The 14,346-nt window shown below is 41.1% G+C and overlaps 1 protein-coding gene across 6 annotated transcripts in view; it reads right to left on the bottom strand.

The window, feature by feature from the left end:
- SLIT3 (slit guidance ligand 3) overlaps window positions 1-14,346 on the bottom strand; it is a 521,231-nt gene that overhangs the window by 48,174 nt on the left and 458,711 nt on the right. For all 6 annotated transcript variants that reach the window (XM_063348618.1, XM_063348619.1, XM_063348622.1 and 3 more), the window contains 2 exons: window positions 10,219-10,316; window positions 3,724-3,863 (listed from right to left, as the gene is read on the bottom strand). In XM_063348618.1, coding sequence (XP_063204688.1) covers window positions 3,724-3,863; window positions 10,219-10,316 — 238 coding nt within the window. The remainder of the gene's footprint in view (window positions 1-3,723; window positions 3,864-10,218; window positions 10,317-14,346) is intronic.

Below are 14,346 nucleotides of genomic sequence, written 5' to 3'. Positions count from 1 at the left end.
GGGATATTGTTTCCTAAAAAGGCTACAACAAGTAAAATGAGACAGACAAAAGATAAAGTAGAAAAATACTAAGGTATGGAAAAAACCAAACCCTGGATACTACAACTCTGTTAACAGTCAACATTTCCAACACATGCATTTTTAATTTGCATTTCATTTAGCAACATAAGATTTACTATCGTGATTTAACTATTAGTCAACTAAACCAAGGGAGATCGTAAATATTTCTTACAGAACACCACACATACACGCTCTTGGATCTTCTTCCTCCCTGTTTTCAGACTATTCTTTGTATTACAACACACATTTATTTCACACATGCAGCGTTTACTGTAATATCGTTGCAGTCTTACCAATATTGTGGTATCCAGGACCACAAGAGTGATGAGGGATTCAGCCTACCTACTTTGCAGTGCTTCCGGAGCCTGCCTGCCTCTACAGTCAAGAAAAGAAGGAATCTGCAATAGCTGAGCTGGGCATCTATAACCAACAGCCTGAATGTTACTCAAAACATCACAAATTATCAGTACATAAACATCTAGTCTGATCTCCAGCACAAGACAGACCACTCTGGAATTAACTTGTGTTTTAACTACAGCATCTGCTGAGAAATCGACTTTGTATCTAGGACCAACAACTCTTGTCTAATTGCATCGATAAAAATATATGGGCTGGATTTGTTCAGCCACAAAGGCCAGCCAGTGAACCTTATAAAGAAATTTCTACTCTCCATACAAGTGTATGCAAAAAAAAAAAGGGGGGGGGGGGCGCAAAAAAAGGCTTGCTCTGTCTGCCTGCTTTTTCTGAGCCAAATAAATTTTTTCTTGAGATCGTCAAGATGTATTCACAATCCCCCAAGGTTTTTCATGTTTCACTCTAAGCCTCTTTCTCATCTCTCCTTGAATTCTGAACAACAGAACTAAGTATAACACTTGGGCACAACACAGAGAGATACTACATACATTTTCTGTCCTACTAGATACACCCTGCCTATGGGTATCGTTGGCCTTTTAGGCAAAGCATCACATTGAGAGCTCACTGTCCCCCAGACTATTTTACAGAAAAACTGCTTCCCTGGAAAGTACCCACCATCAGCCACTCTTTGTTCATATATTTATAGATAAAATCCACACACTTGGCAACTCTGAAGCACACACAGTTTGCTAAGACAACGTTTAGCACAGTCAGCACCCGAGAGGGCGGCAGGTAGCTCAGTGCACAATTCTGAGCATGAGAATAGGTATTGCTGACTCTCCAGTGACCCATTTGCTCTCCGAAATGTTAGCATTCACTATTCTTAGCATATTCAACACAACGTTAAAGTCATCTGCACTTACTTTTTCTAAATAGATACTGCCATAGTAGCTTCAGGTATTGCTTTGTTATAAAGAGGTTTATTTAAAGAGAATATACAAAGAGCTGCCCTGGATGTCACAGGAGACCAGTCAAACTCTTTGGTCAATAGATCCCGCTCTTTTCAGGTCAAGCACACAAAACCTTTCAAAGTGCTTCTTCATGACTTGCTTTATGTGCTTCCATGGCATTTCCTCAGCTGCTGTTCATTCAATCAAGCAACTTCAGATATGTCCAACTTCTTGTGTTTGGATTCAAGTCTTAGAGGACCCTCAAAACCATGGCTCAGATTTGCTTGGCTTGCATGTAACTTTTGTTTGGCTGATGGCTTCCATTCTTCCAGCCATTTTATGCTGTTCCCTGCCTTTCTGCTCTGAGAGGGCCAGGGGTACCTCTGAGGGATAGTTCAGCCCAGCCAGCTGTACTGCAGGGGGTCCTTCTCGGTGACTGATGAGGTTTGACGAGATATCCCCCTCCAAAATGGAGGTTAAGCAGGTTAAAGCAATTCTTTTATCACAGTTCACTAAATTCTTCCTATTTTTAAGCAACGTGAACTACTGTAACCCTTCAGATTTCTAATTTAAGCAACACCCCTGTTTTTGCAGTCTTTTTCACTTATGATTCATATGATATTTTCCAGAAGTATTTCCTGCTTTTCAAAAACTCAGTTTGTTTCAACTGTAGTCAAAGCTATTGCCTGCATTGTGCAAATGCTTATTGTGTGGCACATACAATCGTGCGCATCCTACATTGCAACACTGGGGGGGGTCTAGTATTTGACAAAATCCTGCTAATAAGGATAAGCACAGCACAGACAATATTCAGGTTTAAAAAAGAAAAGCTGGATATTGATTAAAATTATTTCAAAACTGAGTCTGAAGTATCGTATCATATGAGTTCTCTGGTCCCTATCCAGTCTGCCATTTGAGAAGAAATCCCAATCTACTTCTTTTCTATCTTTTTTCTCTGCAAAAAACAAGACAATCTGCAATATGCCTGTGAAAAGGAAGGCGCATTTGCATATATATATGCTGGATTCAGTTCCTTACTTAGATATGTCTTTTCTTGGCTGGGAAAATATATTTCCTCTTGTAAATGTAAAGACTCCGCCTCCTTGTATAGAGTTTTGTTAGAAACCACCCAAGCACAGCTCACATAAATAGTGCACAAGTTAAGCACAACGGGCTCAACATCCTCTAAGCAAAACTCTTACTCTGCTAGGCTGAAGTTTTTCAGGTTTTGACAGAAAGATCATTTTAGAACTCCAATAAATGTACATTCAAGTCATAAGGCTTTTCTCAGCTAAAGATTTACATGGGCCTCCTTTGTGTCAGCCACAAAAGTATTTTAAGAGTTTAGAAATTCTAGAAGCTTTCCTCCTGCCTTACTCAGCCACTCAGGCTTGATCCTCATTAAATCCCCTGACATGTAATATATTTCAGTGTACAAGAAGCCCTTCATTACTTCTCCATGCTTAGAAGGTAATAAACCCATTTCAAAGGATGGAAGCAGGAACTATTGCAGGTGTTTCCTTACCACTCCGTGCTGAGCCAGGAAGGTCGTGTTAACGCAGTTTGAATGAGTCGACGGTATGCTCCAGTAACGACTTGAGAAAAAGCATTTTTAGATTCCAGTAAGGAGGGCTTCTGCTCTTGCAGAAGGTTTAGGAAGGAATTTATCTAAAATGCAGGATGGGCGCTGGAGATACTAATTCCATATCTAACTCAGTTACCAACTTCTGTCACCGTGGACTTAGCAGGTGACTGCACATCTGCCGAGCTGGGCTACCTGCCATGGGTTCACTCTGAAGACCGCAAGTGAGCCTACAGTTTCTTACATATCCTTTGCTTCTCCACTTGTGAAATGGAGATAATGAACTTCAACGGCACACTGTCAGGCTCATTTTATTTAATAAATGTGGACCTCTGAGATCTCAGGTTAAAGCCATACCCCAAAAGCTATTTTCCTACCATAATTTGAACAGGAACTATTTTTATTTTCCAAGATTCAGAACAGATGTATATCAGACTCAGCTCAGTACTGGGAATATTTCTGAAATACATTTACAGAATGTGCATGCAGAAGTACAAGTTTCTCTGACACCTTAAACTTTGCTGGTTTTTTAATGTATTTTACAATGAAGCATCAGTATTTTGACTCAGAAAAGTGGCCATGTTTGTGAGCACGTGTATTGCAGTATTGGTAGAAATAACATCTTTCCAGTAAGACATCCAGGTTGATTTAAAATGGGACTAGATTCTTGGTTACTTACACACGCATGGACAAAGTAAACGTGCATTTGGACCCTTCCCTTCAGGCACTGAAAGACTCCTCATGGATTGATGTTCTTTGGTTGTGGCTCTTTCTTACCTGTGTAATTAGGAGGGCAGAGACAGACATAGTTGTTGATCCCGTCCACACATGTAGAGTTATTCTCGCAGTCATTATCTTCACAGTCATCTGGGTTTATTTCACACCTCTCCCCCTCATACCCAAGGACGCAAGAACAGCTTTGGAGAAAGAAAAAAAACGAACAAAAGTTAGCATGGATCTGAAGTGGCAGGAGTTTGAGGTATAAAACTAAAATGAAAACACACAAAAGCGAGCTGCTGGAGCCAAAGTCACTGCTGTGGTGAAGTACAGAGCACTTTAACCCTATGTGTTTGGTGAGGGATGCACTCTGATGGTTCAAGGGGTCATGTAATTATTTACATGAGACATAAAAGCACCAGCAGGAGACAGCCTCTGTCGTGCTTCCCTTTGCTTTCTTTGTTGATAACCCTAGCCCTGAACTGAAGTAAGCAACTCCAGGGCAGGAGAGTAAACACTCGTCACAATATTCAAATCCTTGGCTTCTCTGTTAATGATTTTGTGAGTATGCGGATACTTGCCTACTGAGGACTGCACAATGATAGGGCGACTTGGCAGCTTGTAGATAGCTCACTCTCTTTAAAGAACAACGGTTTGAATTGAGTTTACAGACACGAACATTTTCTTCTCATTACCACTTTGTCACTTGTCCAAACAAGAAATGTTTGGAAATGACTGCTTTTACAAGTGCAGTAAGGTTCCAGTACTTCTACGGCTCCTCCAACATCTATTTGTAGAAGAGCTGATGATGTCTAGATAATTCAACTAAAACACAAACAAACAATGGCAGAGCTAGGAACGGTTCTGTGAGGATGTGGACACTATTGAAGAATAATTGCACTAAGTATTTTTTTTCTCACAAGACTGTCACGTATGGTCCCTAGAGGGAGTGTAAGAAACTAAGTGGCTGAAGAATGACTTTAATTTTTTTTCAATCTCAATTTTGTCTCTGGATCTAGAAGTTACGGTTGCTAAGAGAAACTTTATATTTTAAACTAGCCGTAAGTGATGAAGACGTAGACGCCACAGTTTCCTAAAAGAGAGTCTAAAAACATGTGTTAAGTGCTTCAGTCATTTCAGTGGCTTCTAAGAAGCCAGCAATGGTATTTGAAGTGTCAGTATTGCTGTTCACTAGTCAGAGAAAGCCTGCGTGGAAGGGAAGTTGTGTTGTTTCGAGTTCCAGTCCAAGCTACACATTCACTCAGCTCTTCGTTTCCTTTCCCATGCAAGTTCTGGTGGCAGAAAAGGAACGGAACAAATGTAAAGCACTACTGATTGATGAGGATGAAAACCAGAAAGCACCAGAGCAGTCACACTAATTGGCATCCACTGCTTCCTGAAACCAGGAGAATTTCCAATGCAGAGGTGGCTGCAGGGGACTTTTTTTCAGCTCAGATGGACAAAGTGGACATGGGGTGGTCTTCCTGCTGTATGTAGGTCTCACGGGGTTGAGACAGAGAACGCCCTGGAGAAACAGAGGATCTTCGGAGCCCGTGAAGAAAACTGCAGCACTTTTGGGCTGGTTGCTCTCAGCATGACTTTTACTTCTCTAGCTCCTGTGTGCTGCAGACGGAGCAGAGTGCAGGGACTCCCAAGGGAGGGATTGTGCAGAGCTCTGTATCCACCTCCAGTAGGTCCTAGGTTGGACCCTAAGGATAAGGTTAGATTCTTAATGACGCGGGCAACCTCAGAAACTAAGGAAATAGCAAAGCGGAAGAAAAAAGGCTAGGGAATGTGTCTGGAGCCACCAGATGGGTACAGAATAGGCATATAGATCACACGCTAACCATGATCTTCATTCAGTTCTGCAGGGACCATTCACAGGTCATGAGAGTTAGAAAACCTTCACCATGAATAACCAAAACCAAACTGCTCAAATAAATCCAATTTAGGACACAATAAATCAATAAGAAATACTTTCTTTTCCTGTCTCAAGCTCATTATTGTTAATAAAATATGTCCTCTTGCTGACCCTGCAATGATCCAGAGGCTCACAGGAGGCAGATAGGAAAGAAGAGCTGGCACACAATCTTTTGTGGCAATGCAAGTGTCAGGGAGGGGGTTAAAGACATCTAATTACATACAGTGGCACATTCATCATGTCTCCCTTTTTGATTACAAAACCCCATTTTCAGGGGTTTATAACTCAGCCATAAAAATATGTTCCAGGCTGCAACTTGGCATCCAAGGTCTCAGTTTGGGAGCACAAATTTTTCTCTCCATTTACAGAAAAGCAACAAGAGTGGCTTTGTGCTGGTTATTTTTATGTGAAAATAACACCATTTTCCTTCCACAAAAGGATCAGGACAGCTTGGATGTATGCAATTAAAAATGACATTATTAAATACTATCACAGTAATGGTTCAAGTCAGTAGAGTTACCCTTAGTAACAATACATATGGGATTGTTAACATACAATTGCTCAGTATTAGGACACATTCCATACTGAAGGAAACGTCAGCATAATTGATGACATTTGGCTACTGGTCCCTATGTATTATAGGGAGTCTTTACATTATTGCTTACGTATGATTCTTTATTTTGATTTGCATTCAAATGTGCCAAATATGAGGACTGAAATTAAATGATAAAACATACAATTTGGGACCCGGATTGAACCATTTGTTGAAAGAGTTGCAGTTTGGGACCGTTTGTATGTATTTTCCCAGAAGAAGCTTAGAAGAAAAATTAAGTTTGCAGAGTGACTGGAAGGTCATCAAGCTTGGGTTCCAGCTGACCGAGAGAGAAAATTAATTCCAGAGGCAACGATGAAAACTTTGTACTGATTAAATAGTGAAGCAGTGTGAGACAGTATTTCATTTGGACCTCGGAAACAATAGAGCCAGCAGGAAAGAATTATTTTCTAAGATGCTGTGATTGCATAAAGGTCCAAATTCCCTATTCCTCCAGTTTAGGGATTTTCTGTTAGTGTTGAGCTTTCCTAAAAATAAAGATCTAGCTACAACCCCAAACCATTTTTATCCTCATGAAGGTGCAAGGGAACACAGAACTTAATGACAACATTTTTGGGAAAACCTTCGGAGCTGAAGTATACTGACAATTTTATAAGTTTATTATATACATTTTTTTCCCAAAAAAATTCTAATGAAACAGCTTAGCATCTGTTTATTAACATAGGCATACGTTAGTGTACCACGTTTCAAAAAATCAGCTTTTACATAGAGATAGTAATTCTTTCAGGAATATTACAGTTTCTTGGTAAAGGAGCTTTTTACATCTACATCCCAATGGAGTAGCCTGTAAGTCTGGAAGTGCAACGTTTTTCCTTGAACTAGGCAGAATTAACACTAGGGAGTTAATGAGTTCCAGGATTTTACATTTATGAGGGAACTTAAAGCTTGTGGAAAATGCTAAAGAAAACACTCTGGAAGATGGAGGGGGTTTTGTATGGAGAAAAGTTAAAATAATCCAGAGAATTTGTTTCCCAACACGGTAGGTTATCAGAGATCAGCTGGTTGCCTGCGGCTAACTGAAGCAGAGCTGACAGCTCTGCCTCCCTTTGTCGAAGTCTCCCTTACAGGCATGCTAAACGACCAGGACATGTCTGATTGACCATCTTATTTTATCAGTCTCAACAAGCACCTTTTTTGGTAACCTTTTCTCAAAGACGACATAGATTAGATTAGAATGAGCAATTCAAAAGGAGGAAGAATTTAATATTTCTAATCCCCTGAGCCACACAATGCCACTTAACTATTCTTTAATACAGAAGTCGTCCCTACCTGAAAAAAGAGCATGTGAAAACTACTCAGAATTGAAAAACTGCACGAATAAAAGATGCCAAGAAGGACTGAAGAACTCCAGCTGAACCTTTGCCCTTCGGCTGCCCCACCAGGACTTGCTATTACAACAGATCTGAGCGGCTCAGTCCCCCGCTGCTGCGAGCCCTTGTGGGTACCAGGCACAGCGGGCGAGTCAGGCTGGAATCTCAGTCATAACTATGAATTTCCTGCCTTTGCCTGGGGAACATCACCACCTTAGCATTATTTAAAAGGTAATTTTCTTGTCTAAGGCTACAGAAACTTGAGAGTTAAACTGCTTGGCATTTCATAGGGAGAGAGCTTTGGCTTAAGTTTCCTTTTTACAAGAGTAAAGATTTGACAAGTTTGGCAGCAGAGCTTGTGTATGAATATATTTCCCTAGGGAAGAGAATATACAGAAGATATAATTTCTTTTACAGGCCACACAACAGAAAAATCCAAGGAGGCCTCTCATGAAAATGTTTTTGACATCCACTTCCTCACAGCATATAATCTAAGGCAACATTTTCCCATCTTGATGAACACAATTTATATGCACGTAACTCTGACTGCTGCCATCCACTGGAGAGGAGATTTCCCACCAAGAGAACCCAAGCCAACCAAATTCAATCTCAAAATGTTTCTTTATCTTCCCCTTCACTGACGGTTCCATCCCCACCCCACATTTCTCTCAAGACATGCTAAAGCCCCACACTCCCCTTCTCCAGAGCAGCTAGGGCCAGGGACTGACTGAATTAAAAACACGGAGAGAAAACAGAGCAATGCATAAGCTGAACATTCAATTTTATGAAGCAAGATTTTGACGAGATAGGGTTTTATGTGGCTTTTATTAGACCAACTGAAACTATATAAATAACTATAAAAGCAGAAATCTTCCCTAAAAAGCCTCATATGTTGTTAAGCAACAAAACCACCCCTGCAGTTTTGTAAAGGATCTCAAAAACTACGTTCATTTGGAACCGAAACAAAGCCTGTGAAATTGTAAAATTCTTCACCAGAAAAATTCAGAAGTAGCTTTTATTTCTGGTCATTCAAAACTTTTTATGTTCTGCCATAGAACAAAACTAAAATGCTAAAGAAAAACCTGATGCAAAATAGAAGCTGAAGCCTTCCATTCCGGCGTTATGGATATTACAAAACGTTTTACTAGCACATTTTTAATATCAGCTAGATTTTTGAAAAATAAGTGCTGAGTGACAGAAAACAGATATTCTAGTGTGGTACAATTTTGCTTTGTCACAAGCTGGGAAAAGCTAAACAGCATTACATGAGGGTGACCAGAAGGGAACCAGAACCGAAGACCACCTGACGGTGTCCCTTCATCCCCATCAACCTGCACTTTTCCACTGTAATATCATCAGTGTCCTTCTGCGTCCAGCATGTGCTGCATCTCTTTCTGTAAGGGGAGAATTCTCAAGGGTGGGCAGGCACAGAGACAGAAGCTTTGGGGCATTTCTCTCATTTTCTGCTTCCCCACTCATCCCACCCAGAGGGCAAAATGGAAGCTCTTTGGGGCCTCATTCCCACAGGAGGGATCGGGGGAGTCAAAAAGAAGCCGCAATGCTTTGCTGGCAATATAAAAGGCATCCTACCATCTGTCAGGGAACAGAAGGGGGGTGCTAGTCTCCCACTGCACCTAAAGTCCTGTCACTCAGCCAAACTTTCACCTGGCCCTTTCTATTTTGAAAAAAAAAATCCTATTTTCCGACATAAGATGACATGGGCTTGCTGACTTGGTGAACAAACAGTTAACCTCAGTTGGAACAGCCTTAATCACAGCTGAAACCGAACTGGAATCACACTGAAAAAATGTTCTAGCTTGACTCCCTGCTTACACCATTTATAAACCTTGCAATTCAGTGTCTCCCTCCAGCTGTCACTGACAGGAAGCTATATATAGGAGAAGACAGAGCAGCAGCCTCAGTAACGTATAAAAGCTTTTAGAAGCGAGGCTTTCATATACGCAATTGAAACAACAGCTTGGTGTACTTTTGTACATATTTTGTGCAAGAAATAACATAAATACTGAGGACCAAATCTATGGAAATTTCAGCAACTCTCTTCTAAAAAAAATTTTCTATCAACTTAAATGACAACTAGTGGCCAAAGCCTCAAATTGTATTTTCTTAGCTCTAAAGTAGTGCCTGTAGCAGCACAAAACACCCAGTTACCTCAAGAAAATTTCTGGACTTCTCTTGGAGTATCCTCACCTACGCTACATCTTTCTTATATGGGAAAACTGAAATCCGTAATGTCCAGCTGGAAAGATTATTCGCTTGCAGGCACAATGCTCGACATGTGGCAATCTCTCCGGGTTTTTCAATTGTTTCTGTAAAGCCTGTCTGTCTACGAGATTCTTCAGTATGAAAACATTTTGCATCTGTTGTCAAGCAACAGATACTTCTTTTACAAATACAAAAAAAGGGTATATGAGAGTTTGAAATGACAAGGAAAATCAGCATACAGCTAACACAATGCAGATCAGGGAGACCACTCAAAATAGCTCTTAAGAGTATATTCCATTATGAGAAAATAAGGAGGCCTCTTTCAGAAGAAACAATATGTCACCAATGAAACCAGATTAATTTTTTTGTATGGCAAATAGAAGCGTCACCTGCAGCAGCTTTTATAAGTAGCCATTATAGTTCATTAATGCAAAGTAGAAATACATTTAATTTTATCATCTCGTTTTAAATGAACTTTGTGTTACTACCTGAATCCATCTTTATTTGCCTCGGTGAGGTGGCAGGTCCCTCCATTCTGACATGGATTTTGAATGCAAGAATTAATGGGCACACTGCAGTCTCGACCCTGTTTGGGAAAATTCAAAAGAAATAAGGTCAGTAAGACTCATGTCATCTGAATCAATGCCTCTTGCTCCCTCACCCTATATGTGCCACCACTTACAAGAGGTCTGTGGTCTTCAGACCCATCACATCACCCAATGTTCTTCATTGACGGTCAGCTAGATTATTACTTAAAAGAGAATTTGGGCAGGGCTGTTCCGATCAATGAGACGGGTGGGTATCTTGGTATCATTTCAGTTCCAGGATTTCAGTTAACTCTTTCTTTTGACTGTTTTAAAGAAACAGCTGGTTTCACCATTACTCTAACACACTTTAATCTGTAATGCTAGTTACAATGAAAAGAACTAATCCAGACCAAAGGTAAGCAGAAGGCCACACACAGTCAGCACGAGACCTCATAGAGTCAGCACTCGTTCAACCGCATTCACCAAGTGCTCAGTTAAAGACTGCAACAGTACACCATGCTCGTTACTACGCATTGTCAAAACCGAAGGGGGGAAAGTAATTTTTATTGTGGGAGCTGAGTTTGAATTTCGGTGTGTACAGAACACACCGAATCCTGTTTGAGATATATCATTCGATCAGTTCCCTTCTTAAAGATCGCCCTAAAATACACATCAGTTCCAACTGAACTTCGCTTGCTCGAACAACCTCCGCTGTTATCAACTGAATTTTTTTGGCTTTTCAAGGCATAGACATATTTCTCTGATCATTATAGTCTGTTGATTAGAACAAGCTATTTGTAAAATTGGCAAATACATCAAAAAGTTTGGCCTTGCTTTTCAATAACGCACACAGTAGGGTGGAATAAAGACACCTGAAAGCCTCAATACTCAAGGGATCTGTGCAATCACAAGAAGTCCAAGAGATCTTTCTGCTCTTCCTACCGAAGATCCCGTTAGCAGTGGCCCTCTGCCAGCTCATCTACCGGAAAGCTGATACATGACTGCAATCAAGATGAGAAAAGTATCTCAGGAGATACATTAATTTAGTCAAGGTTGCTGGGTTGTTGGGTTTTTTGCTTTGGTTTAAAAAACATTATTTACATTGTACTTTAGAGGAATTAAAAGAATTTAGAGGAAAACAATGGTATATCTACTTGTAAGTTTCTAAAGAAGGAGGGCAGATGCCAGCCCGTGACATCTGTTCATAACAGCTGTAACTTTCGTGTATTAGTATTGAACACTACCCTACCACTGCCAGCTTCCCTTGCTGACAACACTCGTCAGAAGTCATTCCTTTCTCCACCAAATTTGCAACAGCTTCCAGCCCTTTTCAGACTTTACATACCTGGTGTGAGCGGGGGACACTCAGATAGTTTCTGTGGTCTCATTTTTTTTTATGATGGCCATGTCAAAATGGAGCATCTTGATGCTTCAGCCATACACTACACGTGAGAGCGTCAACTGTTAGGTTTTTTGCTACCTAGCTTTGAGACTTTGTTCTTCTCACTTAAGACATACTATTACATTAGAATTAAGAACAGACTTTGAGAAGCCTAACACTGTACTTCGCAGATACCTGACAATGATCTGCTTGCCTCAGGATGAATACAGTGGGGCTAGAAAAGGCATAGAAAAGGACTACCAAAACGTGCAAGGAGACGGAGCAACTACTTTAGAAGAAGATGCTATAAAGATGAGGACTCTCTAGTCTGGAGAAAAGAAAACTGGTGGGGGTGATATGATTGAGGTTTACAAAATCATGGAGGTGGCGAATGCAGAGTTTATCACATACTAAATCTCTCAGCAGTAGTGACATCTACCGATGTTAGAAGATGAGCTTAATACAGATAAAAGACAATACTTCTCCCAAAGTATGAGCTTCTGGGATGTTTGTGTCACAGGAAGTCGTGAAGCTAGATAGTATAAAAGCCATTAGACAAATTCACATGCAATAGATCCAAACTAGATACGACATCCCTGGATGGATGATGGCGGGTGCTGAGAGAGTTGGAGAGAAGTGGTGGCCAGGCTTGTATCCCCTTTTCAAACTGCTGCGCCCATGAGAGACAGAATGCTGCAGGTAAATGCACTGCAGACCCATTACGGCAATTCTCCTGTTCTTATGTCAAAGTTGTTTGACATGCTTATTTGACTCTCAACAAGGAAAACGTTCCCTATCTTTTTTCTCAAAAGAACCTAGCTGCTCCCTGAATCAAGACTACCTGGTTTTGTGCATTATAAGGGAACAGATGTCTCAGGAAAACCACACCAGGATGGGTTTCATCAGTTTGTCTATGGATGCATATCTGTTTGGGAAACCTTGCTCTTGAGCGAAGAACAAATAGGCTGGTCACATCTTTCTAACCCTTGTTCATCATTGCCCGCCTCTCTTACACCCTGCATTGATCAAAAGTCAAAAGCTCTTGACTGGTGTGCTCATTTCCAGCAACGTGCCCAGCCTGGAGGTGACAAACCAGCAGGACAAGGACTGGGCTGATTCTGTGAAAGCTCAAGCTCCATTCATGTTTTAAGTACTGTATAAATAATAGTAGAAATCTTAATTTCTCTCTGGAGTGCTTATATTGAAATTGGTGCAGGCTCAATTGAGCCTAATCAAGGCATTAAAAAAACCCAAACCAGCTTATAAGTGTGAACTTTTCTACAGAGTTCATTTGCTCTGATCTGCCACTCATGCCGCTAGGCTCTCCCAGTCACACGTCATGCAGTTCAGTCCTCCAAATACTACTGAAATCTTCAATATTTTGTCAGGTAGGTCACACTGTCATTGACTGTGAGAAGAGCAGAGACACACAGTAATTATCCTTTCGTCCAGCACCACAGAGGAGCTTTGTTACAGAAATGGGAGACAAAGCTGTATTTCTTAAGGCCAGCATTCTCCAGAGAGAGGAGAAGCAGCTTCGCATTTTAAAATTTGTGCGAACACAAGGAAACAGGGACATCCTTTTCCTCAGTTGAATCAGAAGAGAAACATTTCCAAAGGAGAGCAGAAAGGGCTGGCCACCCCCCGCCTCGCTGCGAGCTCACTCCCCCAGCGCAGCCGTGCAGGCAGCGCACGAAGACCTCGCCCAAGGCCTGGCAGACAGGGGTTCTGCTCCATCCGTGCTGCGTTTGCCAAACAGCCTGTCCTTCTCCGTTTGAAATCCCGAGCCCCCACATGTCTCAAGGAAGAATTGGGAACGCGCCGAGGGAAGCTCATGCAGGTTTTATTTTGGCACCATGTGGTCCGCAGCACTTCACGGATGCGAGCCACGCAGCATTTACACTAATCCGCCACCACCCTTCTGCAACATTGCCTGCGTTTGTCCATCTGTGTTGTGAATCCCGCGTGTTCACCACGTTATCCTAGTGAAGCATTGACTATTTTATAGATACTTCACTAACATCAGTTCCTTCTGTTTCATATGAACGCTTCATGCCTGTATCACTACAATATTAAACCCTTTGCAGTTAAGCACAGCAAGAAGCAAAGCAGAAACCACAGCATCTGTTTTTCTGAAGGTTTTCGTCATAGTTGAACACCGTGTAAAACAGTCCCATCACTTCTACCGTAATTACGCAGATTATTTTGAATGTTCTTGTAAAAATTTAATAAAGATAAATGTTAAAATGAGAGCAAGACATTCTCAGTCTCTCTCACTGGCACAGGAAATTTCTCATGACTTAGACTCAGCTCTCGTTTCTGTACTGAACATGGCTGAATTATGGGCTTCTTGGGCCTCAGGCACCATGGAAACCGATTAGTACGTGCTGCTGAATCAGACTTAATTACAACACTAAGTTGCTACGTGGCTTTAGGAAAATTAGAGTCTCTCTGACTCAGTTTACTCATTGTAATAAACGGGCAAACAGCACTTAATCCTTCTCTGAGGATTATCTTCTCTGAGTTGACTTTATCGATAGCACACAAAACAACTACAGTTTCTCTAACACAGAAGACTACGAAAAACAAAGAATTCTGAAAGGAGAGAAGCCGCAGAAAATATTGGTACTAATAAATCTACAGCAAAGGCAGGCCATTTTATTTCTGTATAAGACTGTCACTACCCAAAAGAGCCTAAAGACATTCTA

This window comes from Chroicocephalus ridibundus, chromosome 11 (assembly GCF_963924245.1).
Source record: "Chroicocephalus ridibundus chromosome 11, bChrRid1.1, whole genome shotgun sequence".
Lineage (NCBI taxonomy): Eukaryota > Metazoa > Chordata > Aves > Charadriiformes > Laridae > Chroicocephalus > Chroicocephalus ridibundus.
This window is presented reverse-complemented; position numbering and strand designations above follow the sequence as displayed.